Below are 15,482 nucleotides of genomic sequence, written 5' to 3'. Positions count from 1 at the left end.
GGGATGAGGTTGTTGTAAGACTGAAATGAGGCTGACTTGGTGCCCGTTTGCTTCCTCATGGCTTTGGATCAATAGCAACCTTTAGACAAGAGTCATTGAAAACACTGCTCAATCGAACGCCAGTCATACCATCCGGCTGATGTCTTATCTACGTGTATGTGGCATAGATACAGCAAGTAATTAGGGAAAACACCAGGCTTCTTTATTAGGTTGTCGACACGCACGAGCCCGTCGTAACCACCGTCCAATCACGGTCCGAAGGCTGGCAGAAATTATGGACTTGCGGCGAGGCTGAAGCAATCAGGAAAAAGGCACAAACTGCCAGGGGCAGAGCCTCATATCAAAACACTGGCAAGCATCCTTCACAGATGAAATCCTTGAATCTTCAAGACTGTGAAGCAAGAGGGGAGACGTTGTGATACAAAACCCCTTTCGGACATGTTATGTAAGCTTTTGTTCAATGGACCTCACTCCTCCGTCAAGCTCCTGTTCTTTACGGCCGAAAGAATCACCTCGATCCGAGCGCGGAAAATCCCCTCTTTCCCAAACTCCTTTGTGAATCCTTTTTCTTCGAAGGGAGAAGCAGATCTCTGAGACGTGAGGATTCCTGGATACCCCAGAACACCCGCTTACCCCCCGCTGGGGCAACGAATGAGACTCCACGCGAGCCGCAACTTTCAGAACTACACGGATTAAGTGACCGACTTGTGTGGTAGAGTCGGGATCGCAATACACTGATGTCTTTCTTCAGGTGGGATATATAGGTGGCCGTTGTCGCTGCATATACTCGTGTACATGTAACCTCTGTGGATCAGCTCCGTTCATATATTCAGACCCCCCCTTCCATTGAGGCCACCTTGTTCCTGCATCAACTTGAATCTCCCTCACCACCGTGTCCCTCTCTAGAAACCCCTCAGAATCTTATAAAACAATCATGGATGAAAGATTGAAGGACCTCTTCAAATCAGCTGTGAAGAATGGGCAAGTCCCTGGAATCGGAGCCTTTGTCGTCGATGAAACAGGCTGTTTCATCTTCAAAGAGACGTTCGGATCGACTCAGATGGATGATCCGGATGCACCTGTATTCGGCGCGGATACAGTCCTCCAGATTTTCTCATGTACCAAATTGTTGACCACCATTGCAGCACTGCAACTTATCGAACAAGGCAAACTGTCAGCCTCAGACCATGTGGAACGATACGTCCCGGCCATGTCAAGAACACAAGTACTCGATCACAGTGCGCATGAAGGAGAGGAGGGCTCGGTACCATCCCTTCGACCGCCCAAATCAAAACCAACCATCCTCCAGCTTATGAACCACACGGCAGGCTTCTCTTACGACTTTCTCGACGGTCCAACACTGGCGTGGCGCACTTCCACAGGCCGGCAACCTGTGCAATATTACACCGTCGGTGACTGGGCGGACTTTGAATACCCTTTGGTCGCCGACCCGGGGACGAAGTACACTTATGGGATAAGCACGGACTGGTTGGGCTTTGTGGTCGAGGCGGTTTCAAAGGTGCCCCTCCCCGAGTACATCAACTCCCAAATCCTGGTGCCTTTGGAGATGAAAGACACAGCTGCGGCTCCACGGACAGGGAGGGCAAAGCTCGTCGTCCATTATGACATGGACGACCGCCTAGTTGCTGATCCAAGCCTGAAGAATGCTGAAGAACCCGAGATGTTCGGTGGGGGTGCCTCCATCTATTCGACTCTCAATGACTACGCGAAGCTGCTTGCCACTCTATTGAACGAGGGGAGTAGCCCTGCGACAGGAAGGACCATCCTCGCAAAGGAAACTGTCAAGGACTACCTCTTCACGGACCTCCTCCCCTTGGAGGTCGACAAATCTGGTCTGGGTAGATTTCATCCAACAATACCAATCCTCTCACGGGAAGGCACACTTTTGCCCTCTCTACCCACCGATGCCCGCGGCTGCTCAGCGGGTTTGATGCTAAACCATATCGATATGCCGCATGGTCGCAAAGCTGGTAGCGCATCCTGGTGTGGACTCGGGAATTTATACTACTGGATCGACCCTTCTTCCAAGAGAGCTGGGATGGTCGGCACCTCCGTATTACCATTCCTTAACCCGACCGTTCTACATTTGTTTGATGAGGTTGAAAGAGCTGCTTATGATCATAAAGTCAGCGGTGATCAGGAAGAGAGCAAAGGGGGGAACGTCGTCATGATTGAAAACGTGGTTGCGAAGCCAGGGTAAGATGGTCATTATGATTGAACTTGGCCATAAACATCTAAAGGTGTCAAGCAAATGTTGATAAATACATATATATACATTCTACTATTTCTCTTCTCGGCCAGGCTCTCCTTGTACATTGGCAATGGCAACCACAGGAGCAGGCATTGTGGGGTCTCCACATAGCATTTCCGTCGACTTCCGTATCAGGCAACGTACCTTTAAATTCTTTCGTGGCCATGCTCCCAACAGACTCTAAGGGGATCGTTTATTCGACATTCTATTTTCCAAGAACACTGCATGCTAAATTGCGTGTGCTAACTCTGGGAGTGATGAACATCGAATCAGCTTTACGGTGGAACCTGTCTGTCTGAATATCCACTTTACATCAAACTTGGGTCAGTTACGGTATGTCCACCACTCTTGCGGCCGTAGGAGAGATAAATTGAATCTACCTCAGCGTGTTCACCTCCCATGGGGATTTCGCAAATACCCCCCGGGGAAATGTATCATGCGGTCAGATGTTGTCGATATCTGCGATATGTCAGGTGTAGATACGTCCCGGACAACATTCTCCGAGTAGGTTATACATTGAATCAGTGGGCATGTCCACGTAGGTACGCCTACGTACTGGTTACGAGAGAAAGAGGTGACATTCTTCTTGCAGGTTTCTATTTGTTTGTCCTCCAGCTAGAGATCAGCCAACCAGTCATTTAATCATGGCAAATACGACGTCGACAGCAACGACCTCATCATACTCTGTTCCAGCCGAGTCCGAAAGACTACTTTTACACGCGTTACTTGACAATCCCAAGATCAAGAAAGACATCCCTCATGAAGCCCTTCAGTTCGCGTCTCGCGTCGTCTTTACAGGTTCTGACCTCCCCTCCATCGCCGTCAATTGGCGGTTCGCAGAATCCGTCGCGTCCCTCAAAGCCCTGGAGGCATGTATGATCGCGGCACTTGTCAAACGCAAATACGACGTCGACTTGTCAGGGGCAAATATCAACGTGGACCATGCCCAATTGTTCTTCATGTCGGCCTTGGTCTGGACGATTGATCATGCAGACACTACGATCGGAAGGGGACAAAACATGGACAAACTAGAAGACGTTGGAATCCCAAACTATGATTTTCACAGGATGTGGTCGAACCCGTACCGCACCTGTGCCACCAACATCTACCGAACCGAGGATGACCGGTTCTTCCACCTTCACGGCGGAATGAACCCCAAACCAACACTCGACTGTCTCGGTCTCCCAGAGGATCGTCCCGACCTCGAGACTTTTGAGGAGGCGGTACAACCCTGCATCCAAAAGGTCGCCAACATGCCATCGGCCGAACTCCAGCACCTCATCACCGACGTGTACAAGCAGGCAGGCGTGGTCGTGGAGACTGTGGACTCGTTCCGTGAGACTGAGCAAGGTAAAGCCAATGCTGACGTCGGTCTGTTCGAGCTGTACCGAGTCAACACGGTTCCCGCCCACCGGCCAGGACACTGGTGGCAATCAACGGCACGAACCTCGTCGACCAGACCGCTGGCGGGTCTCAAGGTCGTCGACTTGACCAGAGTCATCGCCGGCCCTGCGGTGACGCGGGGTCTGGCTGAGCTGGGCGCCAGCGTCATGCGAGTCACCTCCCCCAACGTTGTCGATTTCAGCGAGCTACACGTCGACCTGAGCTGGGGCAAGTGGTCTTGCAGTCTCGACCTCGAGACGGAAGAAGGGCGAGACAAACTTCGGACCCTGATCCGTGACGCCGACGTGGTCGTCCAGGGTTATCGCCCGGGGGTTCTGGACAAGTACGGTTTCAGCCAGGACCAGATGATTGATCTCGTTCGAGACAGGCCCGAAAGGGGCATCATCTCGGTCCGCGAGAACTGTTACGGCTGGCACGGGCCCTGGAGTCAACGGTCAGGGTGGCAACAGATCAGTGACGCTTGCACAGGAGTGTCCGCCGGGTTTGGCCGGGCCATGGGTTTATCAAACGACGAACCCGTCACCCCGGTGTTCCCAAACAGTGACTACATGACGGGCATCGTCGGGGTCATTGGGGTCTTATCCGCACTGATACAAAAAGCCGACCGGGGAGGCAGTTACAAGTTGGATCTTGCTTTGAACTACTACAATCAGTGGCTTACGGGTTGGGTGGGTGAATACCCTGAACCAATCTGGAACGAAGTTTGGCATCGCAATGGACGACAGGTTTTCAGGTCTTGCCATAATATGAATTACACTATACCACGATACATGAAGATGATGAAAGAAAATACCAACCTCTTCGACAAGGCGGAGTTTTTCGAGGACCGAGAAAGTAAAGCCCTGGGTGGTGTGACTGTCAGAACCGTGAGACCCGTGATTCGGTTTGTCGATTCTGAAGTTCAATTAAAGTACAACGTGGGCACGAGGGGAAATGGAAGAGATGCACCTCGATGGCCTGATGATTTGATGACGGAGGTAGTTCTTTGAAATGGGGCAGTAGATTTGCTGCTTGACAATTGAGATGGGAACGAGAGCTGAAAAAGTGCTTCGAAACAAGATATGCCATTGAACAGAAAATCTACCAACGAACACCAAACCATCAGGTCCTTTCCCACCATCTACGTATAAACAGAGAAATAGATCCTGTACCTAAACAATTCAATGCACTCCTTGTCTAGCCAACCGGAAAGAGAGATGCCCGATGACATGACCCCTTTTCAACCTGGTAGTCAGCCTAAGTAAGTCCAGCGTCGACCGAGAAGAAAAGACACCGACCACAACCAGGCTAAGCACGAGTCCATTCTACAGCATCGTCCTCACCGACGGCACCTGCGATAGCCCGACTGAGAGAAGCGCACTAGGAAGTCATGTCAGCAAAACATCCATAATCAGCTGGGGGTTAGGTTTATACTCACGTTGGGAGGGTGAACCATATTGAAATGATTGCCATTCACCGAAGAACATTTCATCTTCTTGGCCGAGAGCAGCTTGTCCCACCCATTGGCTCCTGGGCTGGTCTTTGGCTTCAGCAACCAAGCAGCCACGGCGTCGGTGAGGTCGAGACCGGCGAGTTCGGCTTGAGGCCAATCTTCAAAAACACCCCGAGCCGCCCAGATGACGTACGTGGACGGCGAGTTTTCCTCGTCGAATGCCTGCGGCGTATACTCTTGAACTGCCCGAATGGTCGACTGGAAATGTCGGACGAGCCATTCTGGAGCCGCTGTAGCCGCGCCTTCTCCCGCGATCACTCCCGATCGAGAGACGTAGTCGAGCACATCTTGGGGCATGGGCCCGTAATCTGTTCGGCAAGGAGAGTCGATGAGGATAAGTTTGGAGACGATTTCTCCGACCGAAATGAGGTGTCTGGCAGCTTCGTAGGCGTACATGCCACCAGCGGACCAACCAGCCAGAATGTAGGGGCCGGAGGATTGCCGAGTGCGAACTTCATTCGCCATCAGTAACGCGGCTTCGGACAAGGAACAGGTGTACTCGGTTGGGTGCTTGAGAAATGGGCTATCAATGGCATAGACACAAGCTCCCTTTGCGATCTCTGGAAGTCGACGGTAGGATGTGGCCGAGCCGCTGCCGTCGGGAAAGAGGAAAATTGTTTGCGATGCAGTCTGTGGGTTTCCTTGCAGCAAAAATGACTTTGCCGTGCGAGTGCTACCGGTGGCAGCATGCGGTCGAACTTCTGACCTCAAAGGTACCGGGTTGGACAGGATTGGCAGTGATGGTGACGGTACAAGGTCGAGTGCTGCCTTGATACCTTTCAGGGACGTGTTTTCGGCAAGCATATCCTGAGGCACATTTATTCCCATCTTCTCCCGAAGCGCAGCGACGATACTGAGACTCATTAGGGAATCCACTCCTAGGGCCGATAGATCGTCAGTCGCAACAAGCTCTTCTACGTCAATCCCAATTTGCTCAGCAAGGGTCATGTGGAGAGCTTCGATCATGTCGTTGTCGGCGGGGCTTGACAAAGTCTCCGCAACGGGGTATGGTGTTTGAATGCCAGATTCTGGCGGTGTTTCAAGAGAAGATTCGGAGGCGGTGTCAGTCGCAGACCCAGTGTCACCGAGTAAAGCCTTGAGATCTCCTACCGTCTCACAGTCTGCAAAGGTAGACTGTGGCAACTCAATCCCGACAGCTTCTCTGATCTTCGAAATAATGGTCAATGAAAGTAGAGAGTCCACTCCGAGGTTAGCAAAGCCACTGTCATCCTTGAGTTCTGATGCATCGACACCGATCTCTTCGGCAATGACTCTCAAGATTAGGTTGGCTTGAGTGTCCTCTGCTCGTTTAAGAGCCTTTGCCGAGGGTGACTCCTGTCGAGGCATCGCGGCTTCAGACTTTTGTCCTAGTGCCGGCGATTTACTGGCCTTGTGGGAAGCAGCAGACTGTCGAGTCCCAACCGAAGAATGGGGGCTCAGCATGGTCGAGAGAAGTGACCGAGGCACATTTTGGAACATAACATCGCCAATCATGCCGATCATCACCTGGTCTTGGAATATTGACACATTGCCTGCCATCACAGACTTCTCCAGTGGTTGCATTTTGACATGTACTCGGTAAGGTCTAGAAGCATCTAGCGGTAGCGAGAGTCGAAGTGAACCCCAGCCGTGTGAGATGTACACGCCAGAGCTAGAATCGCCTGCGCCGATGCCGTTCATGACGAACCCTGCTAGCTGGGCCAGGTTGTCAACTGCGAGAGGAGAGGCGAAGAAGTTGTCACCGATTTCTCGACTTTCATTGAATTTGACCAGTGCAGCAGCTTCGAGCTCTTCAGTGTCCACGAGGACTTCCTGCATGCCCTGGTATGCAGAGCTGTAGTCGACGAGCTGAGAGAAGAGGTGGTAAGCCATTTTCTTATTCATTTTGTTGGTTGTGCCAGTTGCCACTCCACGTTCAAGATCTTCAATCCTCTTTCGCACAAGATATGCAGACCTTGACCAGTCGTGCAGCCATGCCTGATCACTGCCGTACACTGCTTGACATTTGGCATTTGGAATGGTGAAGTTCTTCGTTTGAGGGCACTGTGTCTTGAACTCGATATGAATATTTCCTGACTCCAGTTCTGCGTTTGCTATGACTTGCAGAAGTTGAGGACTTGCGACTCGAGGCACCGGAACGGTGACTGGGCCCAGGATGGTCATATTGGTCACATTGATCCCGGTGGTAGGAACTTCAAAAGCGCACTCTTTCCTGAACAAGTCAGCAACCGTGAGAGCCATATCCGCATAGACGCCCTATAAATCGTCAGTATTGGGTCTGTCTGAAGATGAGAGCCAGGACTTACCGCCGGGCAAAGTGCCAACCCGTTAATCTTGTGCCCAGAAATAACTTTGTAAAGAAGAGGATCTGAAAGATCTGTCTCATAGACCATTGAGACAGTGGTACCTTGCTGCTTTCGTGAAATCAGGCGATGGATCGTAGTGGTTATCTGAGCAGCTTGAGTCTGAGGAGCGATACTAGTCTGCTTTGAGACATCATCGCCCTTTCTCAAAGCCCAATCATCCTTGTACGCAATCCAGTAGTTCTTTTCCTCGAAGGAGTACGTCGGAATATGAAGCATATTCTTCCCACTCTCGAAATCGCGGTGGTATTCGTTCCAGTTGATATCGTGACCACATTCGTATAGTGAAGCTAGAGCCTTCGCGGCACTAGTCCAAGAATTCTCGTTTTGACGAAGAGAGTAAATGGTACGACAGTCGTCTCCAAGTGTTGCCTTGACCATACCCAGGCAAATTGGCTTGGGCCCAACCTCAAGCCATACTGTTTGTTTGCAAGCCAAGCCGTCTTGCTGTGCGGCCTTCAATGCAGCAGAGAAGTTCACAGCTTCTCGAGCGTGCCTTGAGACGTAGTTAGGAGTAAGCACTTCGTGTTCCTTGACCACAGATGCGAGAAGCGGTGACAGAACAGGAACTCGAGGTGTCATAAACCTAGCACTGCGTGCAGCTTCCTCAAAATCGGCAAGGATTGGGTCAACCTGTGCCGAATGGAAGGCGTACGGAGTGTTGAGAACAATACACTTGACCGAGAGTGTTTTTAGCTTGTTGCGAGCTTCCTCGACAATGTCAACTCGTCCACTGAGAACAGTATCTTCTGGTCCGTTGACACAAGCAACCTCAAGATCATTCAAGAGATTTCCAAGATGCTTCTTGAGCGATGCCAGGTCAGCGTGAGCCGAAAGCATGCAATGGGTTCCTTGTGAACACATTGTCTCCAGGAGGAGAGCCCTCTTTCCAACTAGATAGAGTGTGTCATTGGCAGAGAGTACGCGAGCTGCAAATAGCGCTGCGTACTCTCCCAGACTGTGCCCAACAACCGCTGCTGGAACAACGCCCCATGTGGTCCAGAGGCGGAAAAGACTCATTTGCACAGACGCAATAGCGAGTTGGGTCTGAGCAGGGGACAATCCTTCCATGTCACCATTTTCGCTCTCAATAACAGGCATGAAACTGGGAAAGCCATAATCTAGGCATATTTGATTGAACCGGAGAATATCGGACTTGAATTGCCTCGAGGAATCAAAAAGTTCTTTGGCGAGAGGAACATAGAGCGATCCTTGACCGGTGAATGTGAATATGATATTTGAAGGCTTGCCCGTTTTCGTAGGATCCGTGTCGAGAACTTGCGCAAGCCGTGATTTCAATTGTGATATGGATGATGCCATGAGTGACAGTCTCTGAGTGAAATGACTACGTCGAGCCGTGGTAGTATATGAGACATCAGACAAGCTGGTTTCTGGGTGCTTCTCCAGATATGCCAACAAGCTTCTAGCATTGCCTTTCATCGACTTTGGTGTCTTGGCTGAGATTGCAACAATATGGTCGGCTCTTGGGTCCATACCTACATTGGTGACGCGGAGGGGCGCTTCTTCAAGCAACAGAGCGGTGTTACCACCGGCAGCACCGAAGTTGTTGACCATGAGTCTACGTCTCCGTGCTTGTTTGCAGGGAAATGCTTCAGGCCCGCCCAAAGCTATCTTGATATTGCGCTGCTGGAGATCCGGGAAGGTGTGGTTCATGTTACCGCTCTTGATACCGACATGTGGAGGAATTGTTTGTTCGCGTAAAACCAGTAGCGATTTGATGAGAGCGGTGACTCCAGAAGCCGATTCTCCGTGAGCAATATTGGACTTGACGGCCCCCAGCCATAGAGGATGTTCCCGTGGGCGAGCTGGTGAAGCAGGGGCAAACACATTGCTCACAGAACTCATCTCGCCAGCGTCTCCGGCTTGTGTGCCGGTGCCATGCATCTCGACGTAATCTACATCGAACGGGTGAAGGCCAGCATCATTCAAGAGTCTCCTATACAGGGTTTCTTGTGTCGGTCCGTGTGGATGAGTGATTGAAGAAGAGGCAGCCGAGTAGTTGGTGCCAGCAGCCAGGATAACAGCCAGCACGTTGTCGTTATCAGCCTTGGCGTCTGACAAACGTTTGACGACCACGGTTGCCACAGCCTCGCCACGACAATAACCATCAGCTGCATCATCAAAGGTTTTGCAGTTTCCAGTGTGGTTCAAAAAGTGACCGCGACTCAGTCCGCAGAAAGTGTCAGCGCTGGTGAATAGGGTCATGCCGCCTACCACAGCTGTGTCGCAGTCATTGGCCCACAAGGCAGTGCAGGCTGTATTGAGAGCTACAGCACTTGAGGAACAAGCTGTGTCGATACTCATACTTGGGCCTCCAAATTTGAAATGGTGGTTTATACGCCCCTGTAGTATTCATTAGCAGATTGAGCAAAGAACATCAAGTTCAGACAACTGACTGGGCCGAATGCACGATCATTTCCGGAAATATAGTATGTTTGGACGTCTTGAGAGGCATTCCATTCTCGATAATCGTCCCCGGTTTGACCGTAATATGTGCCAATACGATCAAGTTGTGTTGACGGAGTCCGATTTGGGACGAATCCTGACATTTCAAGGGCTTCGTACGCTGTTACCAGTGCTAAGCGTTGCTGTGGGTCGGTCTGCTCAGCCTCGCGTGGCGACATGTTGAAAAAGCGGGCATCGAACAATCCTGGCTCTTTGATGAAGCAGCCGTACAATGTTCCAGCTGGATTTCTAGCTGCACCGTCATTCTTGACATACAGGTCTTTATCGAAGCGATCGGCAGGGATCTGTCCATTTTAGCTGTGCCTTCACAATAGAATGAGTATACTTCGTGGAGACTTACGACTTTGGCACAATCCATGCCTTTTTCGAGTACATTCCAAAGCTCATCGTGGCTCGCAGCTTCTGGAAATCTACCAGCCATACCCACGATGGCGATAGGCTCATTCATCGGAACACCACAGTAGGAAGCACCTTTCGCAGCAGAAGCCCCATCCAGAATGGCATTTACTTGTGCACCCTTCGTCAAAGTCGCTACCAGGCTGCCAGCGGCAAGCGTGGGACCATATGCTCGCACAACCCACTCTCCGTGCTGCAGTGCAGCGACATGATCCGCGCATCCTGCCGTCACATTACTCCACTCGATGGGCGCTTTGAGGACGTCGTGCATTACCAACTGTAGCAAATGGCGAGTGCTGTTTGCCTGGTAATATTTCCCGGTGACTGGCGATACCAGAGGCAGCTTTGTCGTCTCCCATGGTGTGTGGTCATATTTAGAGTCATCAGTGTCTGGGAAATTCAGGATACGCTTGATGTCCTCTTCGGAATAAAGGTGCGGTGCATGGTATGGGGTATAAATAGGAAGTCTTTGATAGGAGTTTGGTGGTAAGGACTTTCGATTTGAACTTAGCCAATGGCCGATCTTATCGAGCGTAGAAGGAGGGCCTTGGAGTGTGAATGCTTTGCCGAATGAAGCACTAATGTAACTTCTTTTGCGTTCGGGTATACCCTGAAGAATATGGTAAGCCACGTTACTTCAACCAACGCAGGCTGGCTGCTACTGACCTCTTCTTTATGGATGGTGTCGAGTAGATTATCCTCACCTAGCCCCAAAGCACGGGAGCTCTGCACTGCCCATGTCTCGGAGCTCTCCCCCTGTTCCAATTCGTCTCTCACCATGGTCGCAGTGAGGCCAGTTCGGAACGCCAAGCGGACAGACTCGATAGCAAGAGGGAGGAGTTCCACCAAACTCCGAGCAAGGCTGACCGCAACAGCCGACAACTGTCCTACACACAATCCAACAACGAATGATGATTCTGGACCGGGATAAGGTTCTTCAGGGTGGTTCTCATACCAACTGTAGTCAAAGATGTCAATCAACCTATGGGCGTCACAGAGGGCGATCTGAGCTCACCTGATGAATTGCCCCAGTTGAATGATAACAAGCATTGCAGGAGCCAGACACTGGTGATCGCGAGGCTGCTTCTCCGCAGGATTGGGAATCAAGCATTCAAGCTCTGCCAAGTCTGGCATGCCCTTCCTATCTGGTATCGGAACTTGGGAGATCTCATCTTGAAGTGCAAGCCTAGCTTTGTGCAGGAAAACGGAGAGTAGTGAACGTTGAGTTCGAGCCTGAAGGATCTGAGAGAATGTTGGATGCAGAGGGAGCGAGCCGTCGCCAAAGAATGAAATTGATCCAGCCATGCCTGCGTACTTTGGCTACCCAAGCATCTGAATGTCGTAGCAATCTGTCTGTAGCTGGCACTCGAATCTGCACCTGGACTACTGGTATTAGCTGGACAGGATGGCGTATATACGACATGCCTGGGAGTTTCACGTGAGACGGTAGTATATCACGGATGCCATGCGCCTATACCCATGACCCGGGGCCGAAGACGGCAACCGGACGGTTTTTTGGCGTTGCCGGTGCATTGAAGGGATGCTCCTTGGGTCGCACACACTATGTGTGGTATTTCTGGAAAAGACTCCGGTCGGCGTTCATATGGCGGGTGTTTTCGGTAGTAAGCCGAATCCGATTCTTGTCCAGCAGCTCCATAACAATACATTCACGGAATTTATGACGGTCAAGGCCCCGGGTTTGGCAAGCTGAAAAGGAGCACATCATTGTTATTGTTTCTAGAGTGTGGTGAGATGGCTATGAGAAACGTGGAAGAGAAATGATGCGGGCGAGATGATGAACAGAAAATCTACACAGCAGAGATTTGGCGGGCTTCAATATTGGCCTACTAGATGCCTAAATAGGCAGGTGCCCAGGCACCGATCTGGCCCCGATATTGGCGGAAGATTCGCCTATACCATATACTTAGGCGTGCCTAAGAGGTACTGATGAAGACCCTATAATCAAGCATTCCAGGCTAAACCACGTGATCGACGCGTCAAGATACCTAAACGACGTGTTCTCAAGCTGCGCGGAATCGTGGCGAATACTTTGAACACATTAATATTTTACGGAATATTCGTCGATTTATACCCTTGTAATATCAGTATCATGGGCACACTAGCTGTCTGTAAAAAGTCAAAGGCGGATAAGAGGTAACGCAGGCCAACAATACGCATCCGCCTAGGCAAGCTGTTCGAGATGATGGCGAGTCAACACATTTCATTTCATGCCTTTAGCAGCAGCAACAACAACAACAGCCAGCGACAGAACAACACAAGGACAAGACAACACTTGAGAATGGCTATCTAAGCTCCAGCCCACTTTATATCCTGAGCTTCTATGAACCGACGGACACCATGCTGCGTATCCAAAACACCACCCAGCACCTTTCGACAATATCTCCCCTCAATGACTGCTTCGACTCCCATCATCACTCATCGCTCATCACGCGGCTTGACTCATCATCTGATTGCTCAAATAGTCCCGCGTCATCTGAGGAAGAATGTACGCCTCGGTGCTCGCGCTGTCGGGGGCTTCCTGCTCCAGTTTTGACGTCGCCAAAACATCAGCGGCAGCTTGAAGTACATTGTGACTGTGGAATTGAGAATAAGTAAGTCGACCAGAGAAACAAAAATAAAAGGGCTAGAAATCTCCAAAGCTCTACTCACCTGAAAGCATCGTAATTGCGCTCGGGAAATGACCCGGGAATCTTTGCACCAGGAGCATAATACTGTTTCAACGCCTCTTCGACATCCTTTTCCTTTCCGGCTCTCTGAGTGGACAAGGTTTGAATAATGGAGGCTCTGTTGATGCGTACTTCCTCAAACATCTTCAGACGTGCCGACACTTTGAAAACGTCATCCACTGCAGTGAAGAGATAACCCAACGCCCCTGCATCTTCGATTGCCTGATTGGATCCTTGACCTCCGAATGGCAACATCTACACAGACACAGATAGGTCAGGTCAAAGATTGCTCCGAGCAGAACCCCCCCAAAAAACGTCGACGATTAGATACACTTACCGGATGAGCAGCATCCCCCACGAGAACCACCTTTCCCTTGGTCCAAGATGTCAAAGGATCATGAATGCTGAGAGGCCAGCAAGTGACGTTTCCTGCAATCTTGATGACATGTTTGAGGTCAGGATGATATGCATGAAAGTCTTCAAGCATGGCAGTATTGAAATCTGTGACGCCACAACCAACAGTCAGTCTGTTAGCTTTGTTTGACAGCGGAACCCCTTTTTTTTCAGAAGTCCTTTTTCCAGAGAGAGTACGAACCAGGAATACCATCACTTCCCATAGGAATGTCTCGTGAAGCAGTTATTCCAACAAAATTTTGGATTTCGCCACTAAAAATGTTTTACGACTGTCAGTGGATTTCCAAGTGCCAGACAGCATTCCCGAATACTGCCTCAAGTTTCTTTCTGGTCTTGCCAGATATTGGACATTATAAAAACAAACTCACTCTTGACAATCATACCACATCATGTGGCGTTGGGGAAGGGCATCTTGGGGGTCTGCGAGAGTCGCTGCACCCGTGGTCTTCCACTCCATCAGATCCTGCAGGGCCGGATCGTTGCACATGGTAGAGGTTGGGACCAAGAACCGAAAGGCGCTGAGTCCCGTCGAATGTGGCGCATCTCCAGATCCCGTCACAAGAGGTCTGAGAACGGAATGGACCCCATCGGCCCCCACAATCAGGTCTGCGTAATGTTTGGTGCCGTCCGCCAGCTGGATCCAACCTTCGACCGGATCGCAATCGACAACCGCAGAGGACAAATGCAAGGCCACGGCTTCCTCGCCCGAGATCCCAGGTTGTTGTGCGAGGCGCAAAAGTTCGGTGTGAAAGTCGACGCGGTGTACGGCGTAGGCCGAGAATCCAAATTGTTTGGAAAGGCCGGTAAAATCCATACTTTTGGCCAACCTCAAACTCACCCCGTCGACAATGTCCCAGCTGGTGATTTCCCTTGCTCTCGCACGTTCAAATGAGAAGCCGAGAGTCGCGAGAACTCGTGAACCATTTGGTGTCAACCCTAAAGCTGCGCCGACTTCCTTTGCGAATTTTGATTTTTCGAATATCTAGGTAAGTCACAGAAGAATATTAGAACTTTTGAGCAGGACTCGTTGTAGAGCAAAGAATGTTCAGGAATGCCTTACCTCGACAGAATGACCTGCTTGTCTCAAAGCCAGAGCGGCAGTGAGACCACCAATACCGGCACCGACGACGATGATTTTCAATCCCATGATGGCACAAGGCGTGTCTTTGAGATTTCCAAGTGTATAGTAGGAGGCTTTCAAGTGTTGCACACGGGCTAGTATAGACGATCAAGCTGTCAAATACAGAGGATCAAGGGACTCAGAAAAATATGACGAAAAGGGTAGGTTAGGGTAGGATGGCCTTTTTGCTGGTATCCTTTTCCAGTCTTTACTGTAGGTACTCGTGTCTGAAAGTCTCGTCCTTCTTTTCTTAATCAATCAATTACCTCGGCCCCGGCCTTGTCGGACTCGAGTACTCTGTCTCTGGGCGAGCAGCGAGCAGTGAGTGAGTGATCCCTCGACGCCTTTCTGGGCCCTGAGTGACTGATTTGACCTAAAAGAGACGAGGCTAATGGCATTGATCCTTTTCGGCGTTATAAAATGAAAAGCGTTCTCTATCTTATCACCTGACTACAATGACTACAATATCCCCAGATTTAGCTTCCATCGCATTAATATGCCGAAGTACATGGCCATTTGGGTCTTTCTGTACATGTGAAATGCCCCGAAAGACAAGAAAACTGTTAGTGATAGTGATACTCGATAAGGCTGTCGGGCTTGTCGGCGAATTCAGGGGGGGCTCGACACCACAAAAAAGAAAAGAATGGGCCGAGAAGAGTGGAAATTGTATCGTGCTAGAACAATTCAGCACATAAAATCGCAAACCCTACCTAGTCTAGATTATCGCTGCCATATTGCCATTGATCCTGTACACTGTCCATGGCATGGGTGGAAAATAGGTCTCGTCTACGGAACAAAATGTTACAGAATACCCTCTACCATGCTTTCTTCTCTAGACCAAGAAGGA

At 50.5% G+C, this 15,482-nt stretch overlaps 3 protein-coding genes across 3 annotated transcripts; 1 reads left to right on the top strand and 2 right to left on the bottom strand.

Moving 5' to 3' along the window:
- Window positions 1-934: 934 nt before the first annotated feature.
- PV06_04655 (uncharacterized protein) lies at window positions 935-2,221 on the top strand (the record flags this gene model as incomplete). Its single annotated transcript, XM_016405574.1, has 1 exon — window positions 935-2,221. One exon carries the CDS (start codon window positions 935-937, stop codon window positions 2,219-2,221), a length of 1,287 nt encoding a protein of 428 aa, XP_016263780.1.
- A 2,500-nt stretch (window positions 2,222-4,721) lies between these two features.
- PV06_04654 (uncharacterized protein) lies at window positions 4,722-11,796 on the bottom strand. The gene is made up of 7 exons (XM_016405573.1): window positions 11,430-11,796; window positions 11,081-11,372; window positions 10,359-11,024; window positions 9,949-10,302; window positions 7,475-9,895; window positions 5,094-7,424; window positions 4,722-5,035 (listed from the first exon to the last, which is right to left on the bottom strand). Exons 1-7 carry the CDS (start codon window positions 11,717-11,719, stop codon window positions 4,964-4,966), a joined length of 6,426 nt encoding a protein of 2,141 aa, XP_016263779.1. The 5' UTR covers window positions 11,720-11,796; the 3' UTR covers window positions 4,722-4,963.
- An 870-nt stretch (window positions 11,797-12,666) lies between these two features.
- PV06_04653 (uncharacterized protein) lies at window positions 12,667-14,995 on the bottom strand. The gene is made up of 6 exons (XM_016405572.1): window positions 14,576-14,995; window positions 13,884-14,497; window positions 13,697-13,767; window positions 13,439-13,602; window positions 13,085-13,356; window positions 12,667-13,008 (listed from the first exon to the last, which is right to left on the bottom strand). The coding sequence occupies exons 1-6, from the start codon at window positions 14,660-14,662 to the stop codon at window positions 12,861-12,863; spliced, it is 1,356 nt and encodes a 451-aa protein (XP_016263778.1). The 5' UTR covers window positions 14,663-14,995; the 3' UTR covers window positions 12,667-12,860.
- Window positions 14,996-15,482: the final 487 nt, after the last annotated feature.

Source organism: Exophiala oligosperma (genome assembly GCF_000835515.1).
Source record: "Exophiala oligosperma strain CBS 72588 unplaced genomic scaffold supercont1.4, whole genome shotgun sequence".
NCBI classification, from domain to species: Eukaryota; Fungi; Ascomycota; class Eurotiomycetes; order Chaetothyriales; family Herpotrichiellaceae; genus Exophiala; species Exophiala oligosperma.
This window is presented reverse-complemented; position numbering and strand designations above follow the sequence as displayed.